Source organism: Nycticebus coucang, chromosome 24, assembly GCF_027406575.1.
Source record: "Nycticebus coucang isolate mNycCou1 chromosome 24, mNycCou1.pri, whole genome shotgun sequence".
In the NCBI taxonomy this organism is placed as follows: Eukaryota; Metazoa; Chordata; class Mammalia; order Primates; family Lorisidae; genus Nycticebus; species Nycticebus coucang.
The window spans coordinates 3697475-3718977 of record NC_069803.1 but is presented as its reverse complement, the minus strand read 5'-3'; the positions used below and the strand labels follow the sequence as shown (position 1 = coordinate 3718977).

The following is a 21503-nucleotide window of genomic DNA, read 5'->3' as shown; positions in this document are numbered from 1 at the left end:
AACCTAAAGCTTCCAGACAACAGGGGTTACCTGAACAACCTCCAGGTATCTACTTTGTGAGGTGCAGGAATGCTATAAACTGAATGTGTTTCCAGCGGCAGCGGCAGAAGCCAGACACACCCTTGAAGTCAATTGTCCTTCATTCTCCAGAGTTTCCAAGTGGTATTTCAGAGCGCGGGAATTCACTCCTCCACCCAGAGTCGCTCTCACACACTGACTGTGTTTCATACCCCAGGCAAACCATCCTTATGAATGCTACAGACACCCCCCATTAGATCTCCAAAGGCAGAGACACTGTTCAAAGCACACCTGCTCCTAGCGCACTTGGGTTATCACAGTACAATGCATTTATATCAAGTACAAAATAATGCAGAACAAATACACACATGTACATTTTCAGAATCAAGTGAATATACAGTTTTCTTTATAAGTCTGTAAATAAATTTCATAGCCCTACAAAAATACAAGTCATCTGAGAAGCTTACAGTGGTCCCCAATATTGTAAGAGAGAATTAAATAAAATAAAATAATTGTAGTTAATTAAAAGCTAATTAGATAAATCAAGTTACGTTTTCATCCTTCAGATTAAAGTGCTCCAACATAACCAATGCTGCAGCAAACAAAATCCTGGAAAGGGATTCTGCTGCCAAATAATCTTGCTTCTTAACCTAACAAAAACATACAGAGAAGAAAGTCCCAATTTAATAACCACTCTCTCCTCACTCCCTGCCCCCACGGGCCTGTGATTTTCTTCCTTAGGAGAGATAACAAGATTTGATAAGATACTATCACAACCAGGAGAAAAAATAAGCAATTCAGAAATATCCTAATTCCAACATTAGGTGACTAATAATGAATTTACCCGAAGAATCTGAACTGATCCTTTTAGTTAAGAAAGGGTCAAGTATCCTAGTTTAAAAAGTTTGTGTCTATTACTCTGGTTTTAAAAATACAATAATGCAAAAAATAAGTATCATCTTGTTGCTCTTCACGATTTTGTAACAAGGAGGTAAAATGTCTGTGACTGTGTTCATGAAGGGAATGCTGCTTCTACTTCTGTTATCTACCAGCTTTTAAATTTTATTAACTATATTAAGTCCCTCACTACAGCTTCCCCAGTATCCCCAGCACCCCAGAAGTAACTTGAGTGTCCTTTTGGGCAGGGCCAGGAAGTATTCAAAGGATAGACATATGAACACAGTTCACGCCCTTCGTGGTCCAAGACTGGCTCCCTGTGCCCTTCACAATGAAGGGGCTTCTTCATCTTGAGGAGTTGGTGATCTGTCTCTCCCCAACAAGCGCTGCCAAGGAATCCAGGGAGCCAAGAGAAGGCACAGGGGAAAATGGCCAAGGGAATTCTACTGATATCATTCCATACCTGAGGAGAGCGAGTGCTGGGATCAGCCAGTCACCGTCAAGGCCATTTCTTAATCCCTGTACTCTACTTTCCATCTCTCCTGCAGAATGGCCTTATGGATCTAAAGAGCACATTTAAAGCTGCAAAGTAGAAACTCATGTTTAGAAAGATGGCTTGTTCAAAATCTGAAAGGCACAACAGAGAGGCTAAATGCCTCTGTTCCTGTCAAAAAACAAGACCCAGGGCGGTGCCTGTGGCTCAGTGAGTAGGGCACCGGCCCCATATGCCAAGGGTGGCGGGTTCAAACCCAGCCCCGGCCAAACTGCAACAAAAAATAGCCGGGTGTTGTGGCGGGCGCCTGTAGTCCCGGCTGCTTGGGAGGCTGAGGCAAGAGAATCGCGTAAGCCCAAGAGTTAGAGGTTGCTGTGAGCCGTGTGAAGTCACAGCACTCTACCCGAGGGCGGTACAGTGAGACTCTGTCTCTACAAAAAAAAAAAAACAAGACCCAAATTTGAGAAGCTGGGTAGGTTTACACGGTATCGAAATTTAGCAGCTGTAGCCAAAAGCTATACCTGAGCTACTCAAAAGCCAAGAAAATATGTGTAACACAGCACCACCTGCATGGCCCTTTTCTCATTTTACCCTAAGCTTTAACAACTATAGGGTACATACTGGAAAAAAATCTCAATAAGAAAGAAAAAAACCCTGTGTTCAAATATGTTAATAGCTCCTATGCTGTCTGAATCTCCAGCTCAGGAGCAGCTCTGAAGGCCACATCTTTGGTAGGCATAAAATATTTACCACCCAGTAAAAGGCACAGTGGCATTTATACATAAAGCCCTGGGAACATACAGTAAAAGATATATTGCAATAATTAACCTAACTTCAATTGGTGGAATTGACTCTGGCCAGATAACAAGCAACGGAGATGGTGACTTGGAGTCTGTTGGCTGCTGTCGAGCAAACCATTCTTGATCTCAAAGGCAGGTGGAAACAAACTCACAAAAATGTCTCTGTTTTATTCTAGCAATTTATATCTTTCCTGCCTTCTTGCCGACCTGAGCCGGAATGCGGAGGATGTTGGGGGTTTCCTCCATGACTCTGACCAGCAGGTTGTCAATGTAGTCTTCCAGCTCACGGACCTGAAATTCCTTCTTACTTATTGTTTCCTTCTGTTTGAGGACCAACTGGATCAGCTCATCGTGAGTCAGCTGTGCGTAAGCAAAGGCAGGGTCCGAGGGGTTGTATTTCTTTGGAGAGAGGAGAATAGAGAGGGAAACATTATAAAAATCAGCATAAATCTAATGTCTAAAAGAAACACAAAAGAAACTATTATTCATAATCTGGGTCTCTCGGGAATACATTTTCTTTTTTTTTTTTGTAGAGACAGAGTCTCACTTTATGGCCCTTGGTAGAGTGCTGTGGCGTCACACAGCTCACAGCAACCTCCAGCTCCTGGGCTTAAGCGATTCTCTTGCCTCAGCCTCCCGAGTAGCTGGGACTACAGGCGCCCGCCACAAGGCCCGGCTATTTTTTTGTTGCAGTTTGGCCGGGGCTGGGTTTGAACCCGCCACCCTCGGCATATGGGGCCGGCGCCCTACTCACTGAGCCACAGGCGCCGCCCTTGGGAATACATTTTCAATTTAGGGTGAACACAAGTTGTTGACTGGAGTTTTCTGGAAATGGCCAGAGAGTAAATATTAAGTTGTAAACTTTGTAGGACACACATGGCCTTTGCAGCATGTTCCTCACTGGCTTTTTTGGGGTTTTGTTTTTTGTTTTATGACCCTTAAAAAATGTAAAAACCACACCAGGCCTCTGGACTTGACTCTGGGTTTTAGAAAATACTTCATCATGGGGGCGGCACCTGTGGCTCAAAGGAGAGGGGCGCTGGCCCTATATGCCGGAGGTGGCGGGTTCAAGCCCAGCCCCGGCCAAAAACTGCAAAAAAAAAAAAAAAAAAATATATATATATATATATATATCATGGGCCCAGGTATGGAGCTCATGCTTATAATCCTAGCACTCAGAGAGGCTAAGGCAGGAATCACTTGAGGTCAGGAGTTTGAGGCAAGCCTGAGCAAAAGTGAGACCCCTATCTCTACTAAAAATAGAAAAATCATCCAGGTGTTGTGGTGGGTGCCTATAGTCCCAGCTACTCAGGAAGCTGAACAAGAGGATCTCTTTTTTTTTTTGGAGGCAGAGTCTCAAGTTGTCACCCTCAGTAGAGTGCCGTGGCATCACAGCTCACAGCAACCTCAAACTCTTGGGCTTAAGCGATTCTCTTGTCTCAGCCTCCCAAGTAGCTGGGACTACAGGCGCCCACCACAATGCCCGGCTGTTTTTTGGTTGTAGTTGTCATTGCTGTTTGACAGGCCCAGGCTGGATTCCATCCTGCCAGCTCCCGTGTATGTGGCCGGTGCCCTAGCTGCTGAGCTACAGACAGTGAGCCCCAAGAGGATCTCTTGAGCCCAGGAGGTTGCAGTGAGCTATGATGATGCCACTGCACTCTAGGCTGGGGTGACAGAGCAAGACTCTGCCACAAAAAAAAAAAAAATACTGTCATCACGGGAGGACTCAATTGTCCAAATGAGTGTTCACTCCTCTGGGACAATAGGAGCTTACACAACCAAATACCAACACAGAGTTAGAGACTGGCCCCAAGACAGAAAGGGCTGTTGAAGGATGCCAGCAAGAGAGGGTGGAATGAGGGCACTCCTTCCAACGAGCAGGCCACACTGACTCTGACCACCTGCTGCTGCCTAGGCTACATTCAAGGATTTGGTGATCAGTTGATGCAGTGGCCACTCAGAGGCCCCAGTTTAAGTTATTTCATACTTGCAAAATATGCAGAGTCTGAGTCAAGCACCACCATGCCCCAGCATACCCTCTGGGTACACAGCAGCCTGTGCCAGAGCCGAGTGCTCCGCTCCTGATGACAGCAGCTGCCCTACAGTCACTGTGCTTTCCCAGCATTAATAATCCAGAACAACTGGGACCCAACTGCAAGCCCAGCCCAAGAGGCCTGAACCATAAGGAAACACAAAATAAAGATTAAACAGAAAGTAAATGTTGTATAATTCTCCATTAAGGGAGATAAAAGCATGACTGTGCCTGAAACCTATCCTCAGGAGATTTATGAATCTAAAGAAACAAGGTTAAGAGGATTTTGCCTGTAGAACTGAGACAGTAACAGTTTCACTGTCCACCAAGAGAGGTAGGAGACCACTTTCTCCAAGCAGCAGCTAAGGACAGAGCAGAATCAACACTTGTCCTTCCACGACATGACTAAAGCCCCCGTACAAACCCAGTGACACAAACTGCTTGGATGCAAGTCAGAATTCAGAGAAATCCCTGCCCTCTTGTCCTGGCTGGGAACCAAACACAACGATGGCCATTCTAGCTTAGACACAAACACTACCCTTCACCGACAGGTTGTGACCAACACAGACTGCACACAAATAAGCCAGATGGTGGTCTATTTTTTTAAAAGCTGCTTCTCTCTTAATCCTTTCTTTTTTTTCCAAAGTATCACTCCATTGCCCTGGGTAGAGTAACATGGTATCCCAGCTTACAGCAACCTCAAACTCTTGGGCTTAAGTGGTCCTACTGTCTCAGCCTCCCAAGTAGCTGGGATGACAGGCACCCACCACGACAACTGGCTAATTTTTCTATTTTTAGTAGAGATGGGGGTCTCACTCTTGCTCAGGGTGGTCTCAAACTCCAGAGTTCAGGTGACCCACTCACCTCAGCCTCCCAGAGTGCAGGATTACAGAAGTGAGCCACCATGCCCTGTAATCCTCTTTTTTCTTTTAAGTTGTGAAGGCATGCCTTCACAGGGTAGACCCTCTGGACCTCCACTGCTCTGTCTGTGACTTCCAAAACAAAATTCAATCAAAAAGCTGCATGTCTGGAAAAGAGTCCTGAGACTGGTGGCACAATGATGTGAACGTACTCATGACATTTGATATCAATGAAAAAAGTCGTCTTTGTAAATAAAGACCAAGAAAATGTCCTCAGGGGACTTTAGATTATACCTTTGTCTTATAAGGATTTTATTTATTCAAAAATGCCTTATTACATATGATACTCTGCAATTCCCTGCAGTCCTGAAGTCTGGGAGACAGAAGATGAAGAGGGAGGAAGACCAGGCAGGTGGTGGTCCCTGAAGGTGGGGCCAGGCCAGGGCTTGTTAGCACTGGTCTGCCGGGGCCTGATACCCTGCCAGCTCCAGGACTGCAGTAAGAGGCTTCTCGGGCTTAGACGCCAGAGAGGTGTAATGCACTCCAGCAGCTTGAACAAGCAACAGATCACTGCCACCCCAGTGACTGGGACAAGCTTTAAAGATGAAGTGGCATCTGAACTAGACTTCGACAATAAATTAAAATTCATTTTCCTCAAAGTAACCAACAACAGTTTTTTAATTATAAGAGGAATATTTGCTTACCATAGAAAAATCTCAAATACAGAAGGGGAAAAAAATCACCTATAATCCCAAAATCTAACATTTGGGTTTCTTTCTTGAATTTTTCCTGGATTTCTTTATGTTTTATAACATTAGCATCATACAGAATATGGTTTTACATCTTTTTATTACTATTTTGTGAACATTTTCCCATCATTACATTTTGGCAACAATAACCTTTTTAAAAGACACGTAAAATTTATACATATATATATATATATATATATAGTTTTTTTTTTTAAAGACAGAATCTCACTCTGTCACTCAAGCTAGACTACAGCAGCAGCATCATAGCCCACAGCAACCTCAAACTCCTGGGCTCAAGTGAACCTCCTGCCTTAGCCTCCCAAGTAGCTGGGACTATAGGTGTATGCCAGTACACCCAGCCAGTTTTTCTCATTTTTTTTGTTTGGTCCTTTTTCTTTTTTTTAAGATAGAGTCTTACTCTGTTGCCCAGGCTAGAAAGCCATGTCATCAGCCTTGCTCACAGCAACCTCAAACTCCTGGTTTCAAGTGATTCTCCTACCTCAGCCTCCTGAGTAGCTGGGACTACAGGTACCCACCATGACGCCCAGCTAATTTTTGTATTTTTATTATTATTTTTTTAATTTTTCTATTTTTAGTAGAGAAAGGATCTCACTCTTGCTCAGACTGGTCCCAAACTCCTGAGCTCAAGTGATCCTCCCACCTCCCAGAGTGTTAGGAACACAGGCATAAGCTACCACTCCCAGCAGTTTTCTTTCTTTCTTTCTTTCTTTTTTTTTCTGTTTTCTATTTTCTGTAGAGACAGGGTCTCTTTCTTGCTCAGGCTGGTCTCAAACTACTGGCCTTAAGCCATCCTCCCACCTCAGCTTCCCAGAATGGTAGGATTATAGGCGAGAGCCACTGTACACTAGGCTGGGCTGACAGAGCAAGACTTTGCCACCAAAAAAAAAGCACCCAGCCAAAATTGTTATATCTTAACCACTCCTCTATTGCTGGGTATTTAGGTTTTCAATTTTCACAATTACATATAACATTTTTATTGAAATGCATTAACATAAATCTTTGGCTATATCTCTAAATATTTCCTTAAGATAAATGCCTAAAATTGAAAAATGCCTACAATACTTAAGGTACTTCCTACAAACTGCCATACAGATGTTCCATTTGGGTTCTGTAATCCACATGGGAGAGGAGACACATAGGACTTCGAAATCAAAAGAGCCCAGCTATGTCCCCCTGCAATCATGGTGCTATGAATGGCAGGGGACACGTGGACTGTGGCCTGCAGCCTGCGCTGGGCCTTGGCACCCACAGCACATTGCTCCCCATCCCACGGCCCTGTCTGTGAGGAGTGGGCTTCGTCTGGACACTGCTCACAGGACCCGCGCTGCTCTTAGTGCATAAATTCAGAGAGAAACCTGAATGGGTAATACTAGAAAATGGTGTTGGGACATCGGGGATCAGCCATTGTGCACAGGAAGCTTTGAGAGATGTTTACTGTTGTCTGCTTGAAGTTGGGACAGAATTAAATAGGCAAGATGAGTTTGGTGCTTTGCAAAGTGTGAAAGCTGGTAGGGAACTCCATTCTCCTTTATCAGAAGTAACTGAAATTAATGAAGCTCTAGCAGAAAATCTAGGACTTGTCAACAATCTCGTTATGAAGATGGTTGGCTGATCAAGATGACACTGAGTCATCTTCAGAACCAGATGAGCTAGTGAGTGAAGACGCATGTGAGAAACTGGTAAAATCTATTGAGGGGTCAAAATGGAGCCCTAAATAAACTAGTGTGAAATAACTTAGTGCAACAGAGTCATTTAAATTAGCGGTAGGTACATGACTTAAAATATCAACTACTCTGAACACTGCCAATAGGAAATAGTCTTTAACTTTCCAGTGGTTATAGATAAACAAAATATGCACCTTTTTCATAATACCCTATGACTTTTAGATTAGGCACTAGTATTCAAAATTCATGACATTATCCATTATAAAAGTTAGTTGCAAAAATTATGTAATTTGAGGATAAAATTGTTGTTTTAAGTCTTATATAATATTGTAACTTACTTACATCAATACCAGGATTTGAGTTGAAATTCTTTTTTTTTTTTTTGAGATAGAGTCTCACTTTATCACCCTCAGTAGACTGCCCTGGCATCATAGCTCACAGCAACCTCAAACTCTTGGGACTCAAGTGATCCTCTTGCCTCAGCCTCCTGAGTAGCTGGGACTACAGGTGTCCGTCACAATGCCTGGCTATTTTTAGAGATGGGATCTCACTCTTGCTCAGGCTGGTCTCAAACCCATGAGCTTAAGGGATCCACCTACCTCGGCCTCCCAGAGTGCTAGGATTACAGGTGTGTGCCACTGCGCCCAGCCAATTTAGTTGAAATTTTTTTTTTTTTTGCAGTTTTTGGCTGGGGCTGGGTTTGAACCCGCCACCTCTAGCATATGGGGCCAGTGCCCTACTCCTTTGAGCCACAGGCGCTGCCCTTAGTTGAAATTCTTAATGATCTTTGCTTGGAAATAACTGTGAGTGGAGAAGTTTTTCTTGGTCTTATAGTGTCAAATGAAGAACAATGTTATCTTAATTTTGCAATATGCTGCATTTGCTGGAGTTATTTTTATACAGTGAACAATAATAGCTTTGCAGCAAAATAATAAAACATTCAACTTCTTCATTAAAAAAAGAGCCTAGCTATGTGATGATCTAAAAATACAAGACATTCTAGCACTAAAAAAGTAATGGCCATGGGTTGCGCCTGTGGTTCTATGGAGTAGGGCCCCAGCCCCATATGCCAGAGGTGGTGGGTTCAAACCCAGCCCCGGCCAAAAACTGCAAAGAAAAAAAAAAGTAATGACCATGGAGAAAAATAGGCACAGATAAAATATTCACTAATGCAAGAAAGAACAGCGCCTATCATTCCGTATTTTCTATCAGGAATTTTATACTGGATTTTTCTTTTTACATAGGCGTGATAATGATCACATACATGCAAATGTATGTGTAACTCTATCCTTATAACAGATGATTTTTAGATCTAGTTGGCTGTACTATTTTAAAGTAGAAGGGTTAAAACCACCTGGGTAAAAAATAAACTCCCAGTTATAAATCATCTATAATGAATGGAGACCCGGGCAGCACCTGTGGCTCAAAGGGGTAGGACGCTTGTCCCATATGCCGGAGGTGGCTGGTTCATACCCAGCCCTGGCCAAAAAAAAAATGAATGGAGACCCAAAACAATAACCAAGGAGGAAAACCATCATTGTAGAAATGATCCAACTAGCTTTTCAAAACTTTAGCTATGCAATTTCTTTCTCTAACCTCTCTCTTACTTTGCAAAACTCCAAACAAAAGTTATTTTTATAAATACTGTCTTATGCTTTAGCACAAAGCATCAATTAATTATGTGGCAGGCCAACAGCAAAGTCTCCAGGAAACTCACCATATTCACTTAGAGTGTTTACTAGATATGGTCCGGGAGGACCAAGAGCTTAGTTGCAGGTAGGCAGAAACGAAAGGACAGCATTGCTAGTAAAGTAACTGGGGTAGGAGGAGTAAACTAACAGAAAGATCACAGCTCCTTTGTTTGATTAGCCACCTGTGGCTTAACTCATTGATTTAAAGATTAAGTACTTGTAGCTTCTCTAAGTGTTTTTACAGCACTTGAACTGAGCATATAGGAGCATGACACTCCCCCAGCTCCCATCAGACCCTATTTCAAGGACCCTGATAAGCAAGCCTCACAGCGAAGATTCAAAAAGGAAAAACTGATGCAGCTGCTTCTGCCTTCTGCTATCAGCTGGCAGCAATAATTATTTTTTCTTTTCTCTTTCTCTTGCACTCTCTCAGAGAAAGTAAAATACACTTTGTACTTCTTTCTAACTTAATATTTGCATTGAGAATTCTTTCTCATCCCACTCTTGTTAAGAGTGGGACTGCAGCAGGGCTTACAAATCGGTTTTGAGACAAGTTATTCTCTTAATCAGGGCCAGGAGAGAAGCCCCTGGCTGAATGAGCTTGGAAGAGCAAATAAAGCGGGAAGTTAGCAAGACTTCCTAAAACAGAGGTGTTTGCTTATTTCAGAGCTATGCTGCATTCCACAGTAAAGGGAAGAGGGGGTGGGAGGCTGCCAAATGACCCTAATTTTCATTACGTCCCCTTTATGCTGTTCTTCTGCCCTATTTCCTGGTAAATATCATTAACTCCAAGAAGGTAAGTGCTTCCTCTTCTGCAACAGCCACACAGAAGCCTGGCAAGCTGGTCGACTTAGAGTGGCCCTGGGGCTAATACGTAGTAGGTATACAGTTCTGGCTGTGGCTGGTCAGGCTGAGGCTGACGCTTGTCACCACCTGCTGTGTTACCATGTACTACAAGGGAAGGGAAGGCAAGACAGCTAGAAGAAGCTAGCTTGCTTTCAACAATAATTAGTTATCATTACTTGGCCACTGTTATCCAAAACTCAGATCTCCAGCTTCCAGTGAACCTTTCCCCAACTCCTAATGGTAGAGGTACAATAAAGCCAGAGGGAACAACCACCACCTGGCACTTAGAAAAACAATTTCGGCCAGGCATGATGACGGACAACTGTAGTCCCACCTGGTTAGGGATCAGGGGACTGAGAAAGGAGGATATCTTGAACCCAGTAGTTCAAGGATATAGTGAGCTATGATCATGCCATTGCACTCCAGCCTGGAAAACATAGCAAGATCCCATCAACCCCCACAAACCCCCCACCCCCGCCAAAAAAAAACTATTTGATATCTTCGTGTCCATGAAACTGCAAAATCTATGATTCAGTGAAACTTTCAGCTGTTCTGAATAAAACAAAAAGTTTATTCCTACAGATTTTAGTTCCCAGTAGTCGGGTTAGGAAGTTCCTCTGCACATATTTGAAACATGGTACATCCCTGCCAACTAAAGATCCTCAATGCCTCAGTAAGTCATTCTCTTCTGGTATGCATGACCTTGAGTTGAAGATCAGAGATTTACAGCATGCCATACTGTAAATCCTTCTAATTTAGGGCTGGGTGCAGTGGCTCATGCCTGTATATCTGGCACTCTGGGAGGCTGAAGCAGGTGATCGATTGAGCTCAGGAGTTCAAGATCAGCCTGAGCAAGAGCAAGACCTTGTCTCTACTAAAAATAGAAAAATCATCCAGGCACTGTGGAGGGTGCCTGTAGTCTCAGCTACTTAGGAGGCTGAGGCAAGAGGATCACTTGAGCCCAAGAGTTTGAAGTTGCTGTGAGCTATGAAGCCATAGCACTCTACCAAGAGCAACAGAGTGAGACTCTATCTCAAAACACACACACAAAAACAAATAAATAAATCCTTCTAATTTTAGACCCAGAAAGGGCAAGATGAAGACAATTCCAGGCAGAGATCATCTGTGGGGAGGAATCCTTTTTTAATGTTACCTTATGCTTTTTTTTTTTTTGTAGAGACAGAGTCTCACTTTATGGCCCTCGGTAGAGTGCCGTGGCCTCACAAGCTCACAGCAACCTCCAAATCCTGGGCTTAAGCGATTCTCTTGCCTCAGCCTCCTGAGTAGCTGGGACTACAGGCGCCCGCCACAACGCCCGGCTATTTACCTTATGCTTTTTAAAGGAAAGAGACTCTATAAACTAGCAATATTCTCCCCAGCAATTTAACTTAAGAACATAATCTAGGCTAAATGCCTGTAGCTCAAGGGGCTAAGGTGCCAGCCACATACACTGGAGCTGGCGAGTTCCAAATGAGAGGGTGGTACCCATAGCTCAGTGGGTAGGGTGCCGGCCACATGCACTGAGGATGGCAGGTTCAAACCCAGACTGGGCCAGCTAAAACAACAAAGACAATTGCAACAACAGCAACAACAAAAATAGCCGGGTGTTGTGTGGGGGCCTGTAGTCCAAGCTACTCAAGAGGCTGAGGCAGGAAAATCACATAAGCCCAAGAGTTTGAGGTTGCTGTGAGCTGTGACGTCATAGCACTCTACCCAAGGCTGTCTCAAAAAAAAAGAAAGAAAGAAGAGAAAAAGTTCTATGTAGGAAATTGCTTACTATAGTGTTAATTCATATTTAAAGACAGAAAACCTAAATTGTCAATAATAGGGGAATGGTTAAGTAAATACCAGTATGACCATTTGAAAGACTTAAATAGCAACATGCAAAAATGCTTATAATGTATTGTTGAGTGGAAGAGAGAATTTAAGAGTGTTTCCATACCTGTGAAGCAGTTGGAAGAATTATCATTTTGCAATGGACACTAAAGTCTATGAGTAAAAGTTTCACATAGTCTGAAATTAACTTTCAACAAGTTTTTTTTCAGTTATAAAGGGAAAAAATAGCAACCTTGCAATGGAGAACCTGGTAGACACCACTTAAGCTGTCGGAGTCACCACTGTCCCTGGTGGAACAGTGTGACGCCACGTGCCTCTTTAGACAGTACATGAAGGACATGTGATTTGCACAGTTAACTTCTGCCAAGAGTGGGTAACATCAACCAAACCACGAGGAGACGCTGGACAGACCCTAACTCAGGGAGATTCCACAAACACCTGACCTAAACTCTGAGAGTGTCAATGTCAGGGGCAGGACACAAGTATAAGAGGGACTTTACCTAACAATTGCAATCAGTGTAACCTTATTCTTTGTACCCTCAGTAATTCCTAAACAATTTTTTAAAAAAGTGTCAATGTCTTGAAAGATTAAAAAAAAAAAAAAGCCAAGGAACTATTCTAGAATGAAGGCAACTATACAGACAAGACAGCTAAATGCAGGGAGGACCCTGGACTGGAAAAACAAAACCAAGAAAAACTAACAAGACGCTATTGGGACAACCAGGGAAACTGAAATAAGGGCCACAGCTGAGAAAACAGCGTTCAGTCAATGTTAAATTTCCTGATTTTTCTTTTTTTTGTTTGAGACAGAGTCTCACTATGTCCCCCTTGGTAGAATACCATGGCGTCACAGATCACAGAAACCTCAAATTCTCAGACTTATGCAATTCTCTTGCCTCAGCCTCCTGGGTAGCTGGGACTACAGGCACCTGCTACCAGGCCTGGCTATTTTTTTGGTTGCAGTTGTCATTGCTATTTAGCAGGCCCGGGCTGGGCTCGAACCTGCCAGCCTTAGTGTATGTGGCTGGCGCCCTACCACTGAGCCATAAATTCCCTGATTTTGATGAATGTCCTTATTATTCTTAGGAATTACACACTTAACTATTTAGGACAAAAGAAGCATGAGCTATACATCTTACTTTCAATGGTTTAGGAGAAAAAATGATGTGCCTTTATATGCAAACCCAGAAGGAAAGGAGGACCAAGGGAGGGAAGAAGGGCACAGGAACCTGCTCTGTGCTAACAACTGGTCCCTCTGGAGGACGGGCTGACAGTAGGTCTTTGTACCATCCTGGCAACTTTTTTAATGCTTAAAATTATTTCATAATCAAGTTACCAAAAAAGTATATCTATGCAATGATTACAATGGTAAGAATTTCACATTCTTGCCAAAAGAAAAGAAATACGGGGAAATAAAAATCTGACCCGAAGGGGCCAGCTTGTGGGTGGCATTTTCTTGAGACACACAGAGAAATTCAACAAAAACTAAATAACTATATGGGGAAGAGTAATTATTCAAAGGTGACGAGAGACACCTTACCACTAAGTAACTCCTGGCATTACCAGGAGCCAGATGGAATGTTGACTCTAGACACAGAGCTCTGCGCCTCCCTAACTTCTCAGAGCCGGATGGAATGGTGACTCTAGACACAAGAGCTCTGCGCCTCCCTAACTTCTCAGAGCCGGATGGAATGTTGACTCTAGACACAAGAGCTCTGCGCCTCCCTAACTTCTCAGAGCCGGATGGAATGGTGACTCTAGACAAAAGAGCTCTGCGCCTCCCTAACTTCTCAGAGCCGGATGGAATGTTGACTCTAGACACAAGAGCTCTGTGCCTCCCTAACTTCTCAGAGCCAGATGGAATGGTGACTCTAGACACAAGAGCTCTGCGCCTCCCTAACTTCTCAGAGCCGCATGGAATGGTGACTCTAGACCCCAGTGCTCTGTGCCTCCCTAACTTCTCAGAGCCAGATGGAATGTTGACTCTAGACACAAGAGCTCTGCGCCTCCCTAACTTCTCAAAGCCGGATGGAATGTTGACTCTAGACAAAAGAGCTCTGCGCCTTCCTAACTTCTCAGAGCCGGATGGAATGTTGACTCTAGACACAAGAGCTCTGCGCCTCCCTAACTTCTCAGAGCCGGATGGAATGGTGACTCTAGACACAAGAGCTCTGCGCCTCCCTAACTTCTCAGAGCCGGATGGAATGGTGACTGTAGACCCCAGTGCTCTGCGCCTCCCTAACTTCTCAGAGCCAGATGGAATGGTGACTCTAGACACGAGCGCTCTGCGCCTCCCTAACTTCTCAGAGCCAGATGGAATGGTGACTCTTAAGAAGCGAGCGCTCTGGACTCCTTAACTTCTCAGAGGCGGATGGAATGGTGACTCTAGACAAAAGAGCTCTGCGCCTCTCTTAACTTCTCAGAGCCGGATGGAATGGTAACTCTAGACCCCAGCACTCTGCGCCTCCCTAACTTCTCAGAGCCAGATGGAATGGTGACTCTAGACCCCAGCACTCTGCGCCTCCCTAACTTCTCAGAGCCAGATGGAATGGTGACTCTAGACCCCAGCACTCTGCGCCTCCCTAACTTCTCAGAGCCAGATGGAATGGTGACTCTAGACCCCAGCACTCTGCGCCTCCCTAACTTCTCAGAGCCAGATGGAATGGTGACTCTAGACCCCAGCACTCTGCGCCTCCCTAACTTCTCAGAGCCAGATGGAATGGTAACTCTAGACCCCAGCACTCTGCGCCTCCCTAACTTCTCAGAGCCAGATGGAATGGTGACTCTAGACCCCAGCACTCTGCGTCTCCCTAACTTCTCAGAACTGGATGGAATGGTGACTCTAAACCCCAGTGCTCTGCACCTCCCTAACTTCTCAGAGCCGGATGGAATGGTGACTCTAGACAAAAGAGCTCTGCGCCTCCCTAACTTCTCAGAGCCGGATGGAATGGTGACTCTTAGACGCGAGCGCTCTGCACCTCCCTAACTTCTCAGAGCTGGATGGAATGGTGACTCTAGACCCCAGCGCTCTGCGCCTCCCTAACTTCTCAGAGCCAGATGGAATGGTGACTCTAGACCCCAGCGCTCTGTGCCTCCCTAACTGCTCAGAGCCAGATGGAATGGTGACTCTAGACGCGAGCTCTGCACCTCCTAACTTCTCAGCAGACTTACCTTCATTATGGCTTCGTTGATCATGTTTTCACTGATGATGGTGGCAGTTCCGAAGCTGGAGTTACCAATCTTGGTGGCTGTTGTGTTCATCGGCTTCACAGGATGAAGTCTAAAGGGGAAAAACATCCTTAGATCGTTGTGTAACAACAAAACTAAGAAACTGCCCCTGTCAAAGACGGTAGCCACTGAGCCAGCTGAGAGAGGGGCAGGACGCTCCATGGGCCACTCACATGGCAAGTCTCAGCTGCTGTGGAGATGAAGGCAAGTCAGGGCTCAGCAGCCATGTGCCAGCCAGCAAGGCATGTCCTTGGCCAGGTGTCCTGATGTGCTCACCAGACCCTCAGTCTCGTTTTGAACACCAGGAGAACATTAAAGGCGGTCTCTTATGTTTGGAGGCAACTAGAGCCTAGGACTTCACTGTGGAGCCCCCTGCAGAGCTTTCTGTGTCTCCACAGTAAACAAAGAGTTCAGCGCAAACACACTAGCTGTGCTCTCAACACCGCTGGGTGCTGCCACTTGTTGTCAGCAGCTTCTGAGATTGTTAAAACACGAGAGCTCCAAATCCCAGCTCTGACCCTGCAGAATGATTCCCAGGCTGTCTTTGAAGCCTACTACCATGATCTGCTACCAACGCAGCAGTGTCTGTCCCACCATGAGGGACAGCCCAGAATATCTGTGCCGTCAGAAAGCCAAACCCCTGCGGGTCAGGTGCAGAGGGGACATTGCTCACATTCACAAAGACCATCTCCCCATCTCTCACCTGTGCTTGGCTGACCCAAGGCCAGCGCCTGGCTGAGCTGAGACTGGATGTGTCTCTGAGGGTGAGACCCAGGCCTGAAGGAGCGGCTTCCTCTTGCCAAAATTTTCAACTTTCCCCGCCGAGCCCTCTGCTGTTGCTTTTTTTGGAGATTCTGCTGTATTGGTGTGATGAGTGTCAGAATGTGGAGAGCTGGGAAAAGAGTGTGTGGCAGAAGAGGTCTCAGAAAGGGAGGGGCTAGGTAGAGGAGGGTCCAGGCACATGCCCGGAGGCTGACTAACACTCCCATTTCCCTTTGGTTTTTCTTCCTCACCACTGCCAGGTCCCAGCAGCTGCTTCTCCAGACTTGGGATCTTGTCAGGGTGTGGTTTATGAACTCCTAAAGCTGCAGTCTGCTGGGAAGGAGCTGTCACAGACACTCTGGGTGCTTCCAACCTGAAGTCGCCCAGCCTCTCTGCGGGCGCTGACCCCTCTGGCCTGCCACTCATGCTCGAGGACGAAGCTCCAGCGTCCAGGGTCGCCGGCTGCGCTGTCCTTCTGTCATCATCTGCCTGATCTACTCTTTCGTCATCCGATGCAACTTCAGGGATGGAAGGAAGGCTTAAGTTCAGATCAGCCATGATGGGGGATCTAACGTCGGAGGCCGACTGAAGGTCGCTCAGGGGGTCAGATAGCAGACCTTCATGGTCACTGGCTTTGCTCTGACACTGGGCCAGAAAGGCATCGTCTCCCTGAACCCTGAGGAATGGAGTGATCCCTGCTGAGCTTGCTTCCCTTGTGGGGCCTTTGGAGAAACTCTCCCCTCCGGATGAGCGGAGGGGCTGACCCTCGGTGGGAGCTGGGGCACCTTGTGTCACCGGCCCAGGTGCGGCTGCCAGCTCCCTCTCGGCATCTTCTGTGTGGGAAGCCACAGTAGGCTCTGCTTCAGACATGTCTCCAGTGGCAGTCCCCACAGGAATCAGCTCCCTTAGACGACCTTCGCCCTCTTCTACACACCCAGCAGACCTGGCCACCTCTTCTTCCATGACAAGCTGCTCGGAAAATGAGACACGCTTCTTAACTTTCTTTGGGCCCTCCCTTATGTTCAGACCCATCTCCTCAGGTTTCTGCACCACAGAGTCAACTGAGGGGACCAATTCTCCCATGTGAAGAGGGGTTGCTGTCGCTGTGACTGAAGATGTCACCCCATCGTCCCCAGCCATGTTCTCTGCAGAAGCCTGAGACCGAGGCTTCACGCCTGAGCCTGCGAGGCGGCCGCCGTGGAGAGAGAGGGCAGGCGCTGCTCCCTGGGCCTCTCCAGAGGTGTCGTCCTGCTCGGCAGCGGGGGACCTTAGAAGCTCTTCTTGTCGCCCCACTTTAGGTTGCTCTGGAAGGAACCCTTCTGACCTGTCACTGCTCCTGCTTTCTGTTCCTGTCTCACAAGTCCTCCCGGTTGAGGAATCCTCCATCCCCATAAAGCCTGGAAGGTGTGGCTGTACGAAAAGTGACCCCAAGGCAGAAGAAACAGCATTTGGAGCTGATGTTAAACTCTCCTTTTGCAACTCTGCTTTAAGGAGCAGGGATGGTTCTTCAGACCCAGCCTGGCCCTTGTCTGTGGAAGGCCATCCTTGGATCGGAGTGGACGTGGAAATGGGAGCTGCTATGGGAGAGGAGAAAGAGGAGGAGACAGAAGGACTCTCAGAGGACTGTGTCTCTGAACCCTGCCCCGAGTCAGAGGGGATAGGTGCCTGACCAGAACCGGAAGGGGACAAAGGAGGAGAAGGAGAGTCAGAGTGAGGCAGGGGCCTGGCTGTGGGCTGAGCCTCTGGAGACACGTCCACTCTGCAAAAAGGACAAAATAAAATCTGCAGGTCAGTTGCAGATGCACGGTGAGAGACAAAAAAACATGTAAAATAAACCCATTCATAAGGGGAGAACTTTAAAAAAAAATCGGGGGTAGTCAGTACCTTAAGAAGTTAAAGAGCATCAATACTTAACATACAAGGGGGCACCTTTACCACCAAGCTTATCTGCTGCACTAGAAAGGGGAAGATCCAGGACAGCAACAGCCTACAGTTCTTGCTGGTGACGCCCTCCAGGCCCTAGTATGTGGTTACTGCAGGCCAAAGCACATCTCGAAGGTTCCAAGCATAAAAGATGTGAAGCAACAGGCACAGGTGTGTAAGAGGAACAGTCTGTGTGTGTGTGTGTGTGCGCGTGCGCGCGCGCGTGCAGCTGTCTGTCTCAGAATAAAGAAGCAGAATCTCCAAAAAAAGGTCTCTCAAAAGTGTCTCCCACCCTGGGAGAAATATTGTTAGTGTGGGTGTGAGTCAGGAGAGGAGCACAAGCCCCCGAGGCTCACACAGGCTCTCGTGAGGGGAGAGTGGGCGCGCAGAGAACCGTCACAGGCACACTGGAGAGTGGACTGGGGGGTCTCTAGGGCCAGCAAGCCGATGCCGAAGTGCAAGGAGGGAAAATAATGTCTGCCTCAAAGGGAATTGTGTGATGAGAACTCAGTAAACACAGGCTCTGCACTCCAGCTCTAACTTTCAACACTCCTTATCTGCTATAAACCCCTGCATTCCTCTGTGACCTGATCATCTCGTGGAGACGGACACACCATGTCTGCTGGACAGTGGCTTGGGGCTGGAAACCTCACTGCAATGTGAGAAGGGCAGGCCAGGCTGGTGGCAGGGACTGCCTAAAAACTGACTCAGAACAGCAAACCTTCGGCATAGACAGGGCCAGTCGTGGAACACGCAAGAACACCACCCATGGTGGGGAGGAAAGGCTGAGACTCACCGGGGCTTCACAGCTCGCGTCTGGGGAGCCCTGCTAGAGGGGACTGGTGGTTTTGGTTCAAACTTGGACTCTGGGTCAGCTTCTGGTTCTGTGATCTGCACATCTTCGAAAGGATTCAGGGAGTTGCCCCGTCCAGGGACGACAGCCGTGGTATCTTTCTCAGACCCCCTCACGCAGTCCTCGACGGGCCCCGGCCCACCGTCCCTCGGGCTGACATCAGCAAGCGTGCCCTCCTTCTCCTGCCCCAGGTTGGCAGAGGGCTTTTCGCCCTCCCTGCCCTTAGCCCCATCCTTCTTCCCTGTCACCAGGGAAAGCAAAGAGGTCTTTTTGTTCTCCTGTTTCTTGCTCTCTTTGGCTTCTTTCGCAGCCTCTGCATTCACTGGGGCTGTGTTTTCCTTAATATCCCCACTGACCAGTGGCCGGTAGGATGGCAGAGACATGGACTTCACAGAGTCATGGGTGGAAGAGCTGGAGAGCTGCCTGTCAGATGACGTCTCACCGCCGTCCCCAGACTCCTTCCAAGACCGAACAGCCAGGTTTTCCGTAGATGAAAATAAATTCTTCTTTCTGAAGCCCTGAGGGGATGGGGAGGAAGAGGGGCTGCTGTCCTTGGTCTCGCTCTTGGCTTCCAGCTGCTCCAGGTATACGTGGTTCCCGTTGATACAGATGTTAGAGCGGGAAAGGACGTCATTCTTAGACCGAAGGCCACCGAGGAAGGACAGTCCTTCCTTCTTGGGGAGGGTGAAGTTGATCTGGTTCAGCTGCTTAAGATCTGTACTTGCTGTTCTCTTGTGAGACATGACTGTGGGAAGAAAAACAAAGAACAGACAGAAGATCAGAAGTCAGGCAGGACGCTGGCGATGCGGGGGAGGGTACTTGTCAATATCTGAACACATTTAGGGTTGTCACAATGAGGACAGGGACAGAGAGTGCTACTGGTGTTTGTTGTCCTACAGTGCAGGGCACGGCCCCACGACAAAGGATTTTCTGGCCCTAACTGACCACAGTGCTGAGGCTGGGATCCTTACATTAAACCAGTGAAGAGGGAACACTCTTGGTAGGACAGCAGAATCTGGCCAATACAGATTTAGTCATCACTGAAATGGAAGTTCAAAGTACACAATTAATTCAAACTTCAATGACTCAAATTCCTGGGCTTCCTTTAAGGATGTACCCCATGAGGGTTAAGCATATCAGGGGAACTCAATAACTATCTGAGGAATTAGTGAAATATCAGAATTACTATAAGGTTCCATGGTTTTACCTTAAAAAAAAAAGAAAAAAACAGAACAGCCCGGGCCCGCGCAGTGGCTCATGCCTGTAATCCTAGCACTCTGGGAGGCCAAGGCAGGTGGATTGCCTGAGCTCACAAATAACCTGAGTCAGAGTGAAATCCCCTTCTCTAAAAATATCTGGGCATTGTGGTGGGCACCTGTAGTCCCAGCTACTTGGGAGGCTGAGGCAAGAGAATTGCTTGAGCCTAAGATTTTGAGGTTGCTGTGAGCTATGACACCACCGCACTCTATCAGGGTGACAAAGTGAGACTCTGTCTCAAAGAAAAAAAAAAAAAAAGACTAGGCATGGTGGTTCATACCTGCCTTTGGGAGTGAGGATCTCCTGAGTTTGAAACTAGTCTGAGCAACACAGCAAAACTTCAGCTCTAAAAAAAATGTTTTTTAATTGTTGACACATGTCTGTAGACACAGTTACTTGCAAGGCTGAGGTAGGAGGACCTCTTGAGCCCAGGAACCTGAGGCTGCAGTGACCTATGATCATACCACTGCACTCTAGTTTGGGTGACAGAATGAGATCCTGTCTTAAAAAATAATAATAATAACTTGGATGTACACCAGGGACTCATCCTGTTAGCTCCAAAAGCTTAACTAAGATGGAATTAGTTTGGCCAACCTAACAGTACACTTGCAAAAGCTTAAACTAATGCCCATCAGTTACAGAGCCAGACATTTTAGGAAAGTAATTTTCACATTCTTAGAAGCCTTCTTAGAAATAGACAGTATCCTATCCAAGATCGCCCACCACCACCATCGTCTCAGTAACAAAGATGCTGGGTTGAAATCTTCCTCCTATAATCTGTTTCTTCTCTCTTGGCACATGGGCTGCGCAGAGAAAGAGGGGTCAGCAGGAAGGTGGTGAGAACTCACCGTCCAAGGTGGAGGAGGATTCATCCTTGTCATCATCATCCCACCGGGACTGAAAGTCCCCAGGACGCAGCAGCACTTTGTCCGACTTGGAAGTCGGCAGGACAGACATGGACTGGGAGAGTGGCGTCTTCTGCAAATTAGACTTGGAGAACAAGCCCTTGATCTTCGATTTCTTCTTCTTATCTTTGGATGAAGACTCATCGTCACTGTCACCGGAGGGCGCTGTGGCAGACACGATGGCTGAGACAGTATCTGACGGGCTGTCCTTATGCCGCCCCTTGATCTTATCCTTCAGTTTCCCAAACGGATTCCGAGACTTGTCCTTCATGGAGAGGTCGAACATGCTGGCTGTCATGTTGTGTCTCATAAACTGGATGTCAACCTCAATCTCTCCTCGCTCTTTGTCCTTCTTCCCTGGCTTGGATTTCAGAGTGTACCACCTGAAAGGAAGAACGGCTACGAGTCACCTTCAAATGCAAGAGCATAAAGCAATATTCACAGCACCCACTACCTGGCCCTCTCCTCTCTGCCACCACGAACCTCTTACACAAACACTTTCTTATGCTTTCTTTTAGGGAAGAGGTGGGGTGGGGGGGGAAGAGGGCAGAATTTATACTTTTATTTATTGAGAAGAGTGCTATTTCTAAAAATAAAGAAAAAAATAAAAACATTCCATCAAATCACTTCCAGTGACTGATATTTTCCTTCCATGGGAAAAAAGGCAT

General features: G+C 46.5%; 1 protein-coding gene across 3 annotated transcripts in view; it reads right to left on the bottom strand.

Annotated features, from left to right (window-relative positions):
- Positions 1-402: 402 nt before the first annotated feature.
- The window catches only part of RAB11FIP1 (RAB11 family interacting protein 1), a 40454-nt gene continuing 19353 nt past the window's right edge, over positions 403-21503 (bottom strand). The window contains exons 2-7 of one of the 3 annotated variants that reach the window (XM_053578660.1): positions 20779-21218; positions 18617-19418; positions 15839-17656; positions 15079-15187; positions 2416-2607; positions 403-1497 (exon numbers count right to left, since the gene is read on the bottom strand). In XM_053578660.1, the coding sequence (XP_053434635.1) occupies positions 1492-1497; positions 2416-2607; positions 15079-15187; positions 15839-17656; positions 18617-19418; positions 20779-21218 (3367 nt within the window). In that variant the 3' untranslated portion in view covers positions 403-1491. Of the gene's footprint in view, positions 2608-15078; positions 15188-15838; positions 17657-18616; positions 19419-20778; positions 21219-21503 lie in introns of all 3 variants that reach the window. The other 2 variants (XM_053578659.1, XM_053578661.1) reach the window with 2 other exon arrangements.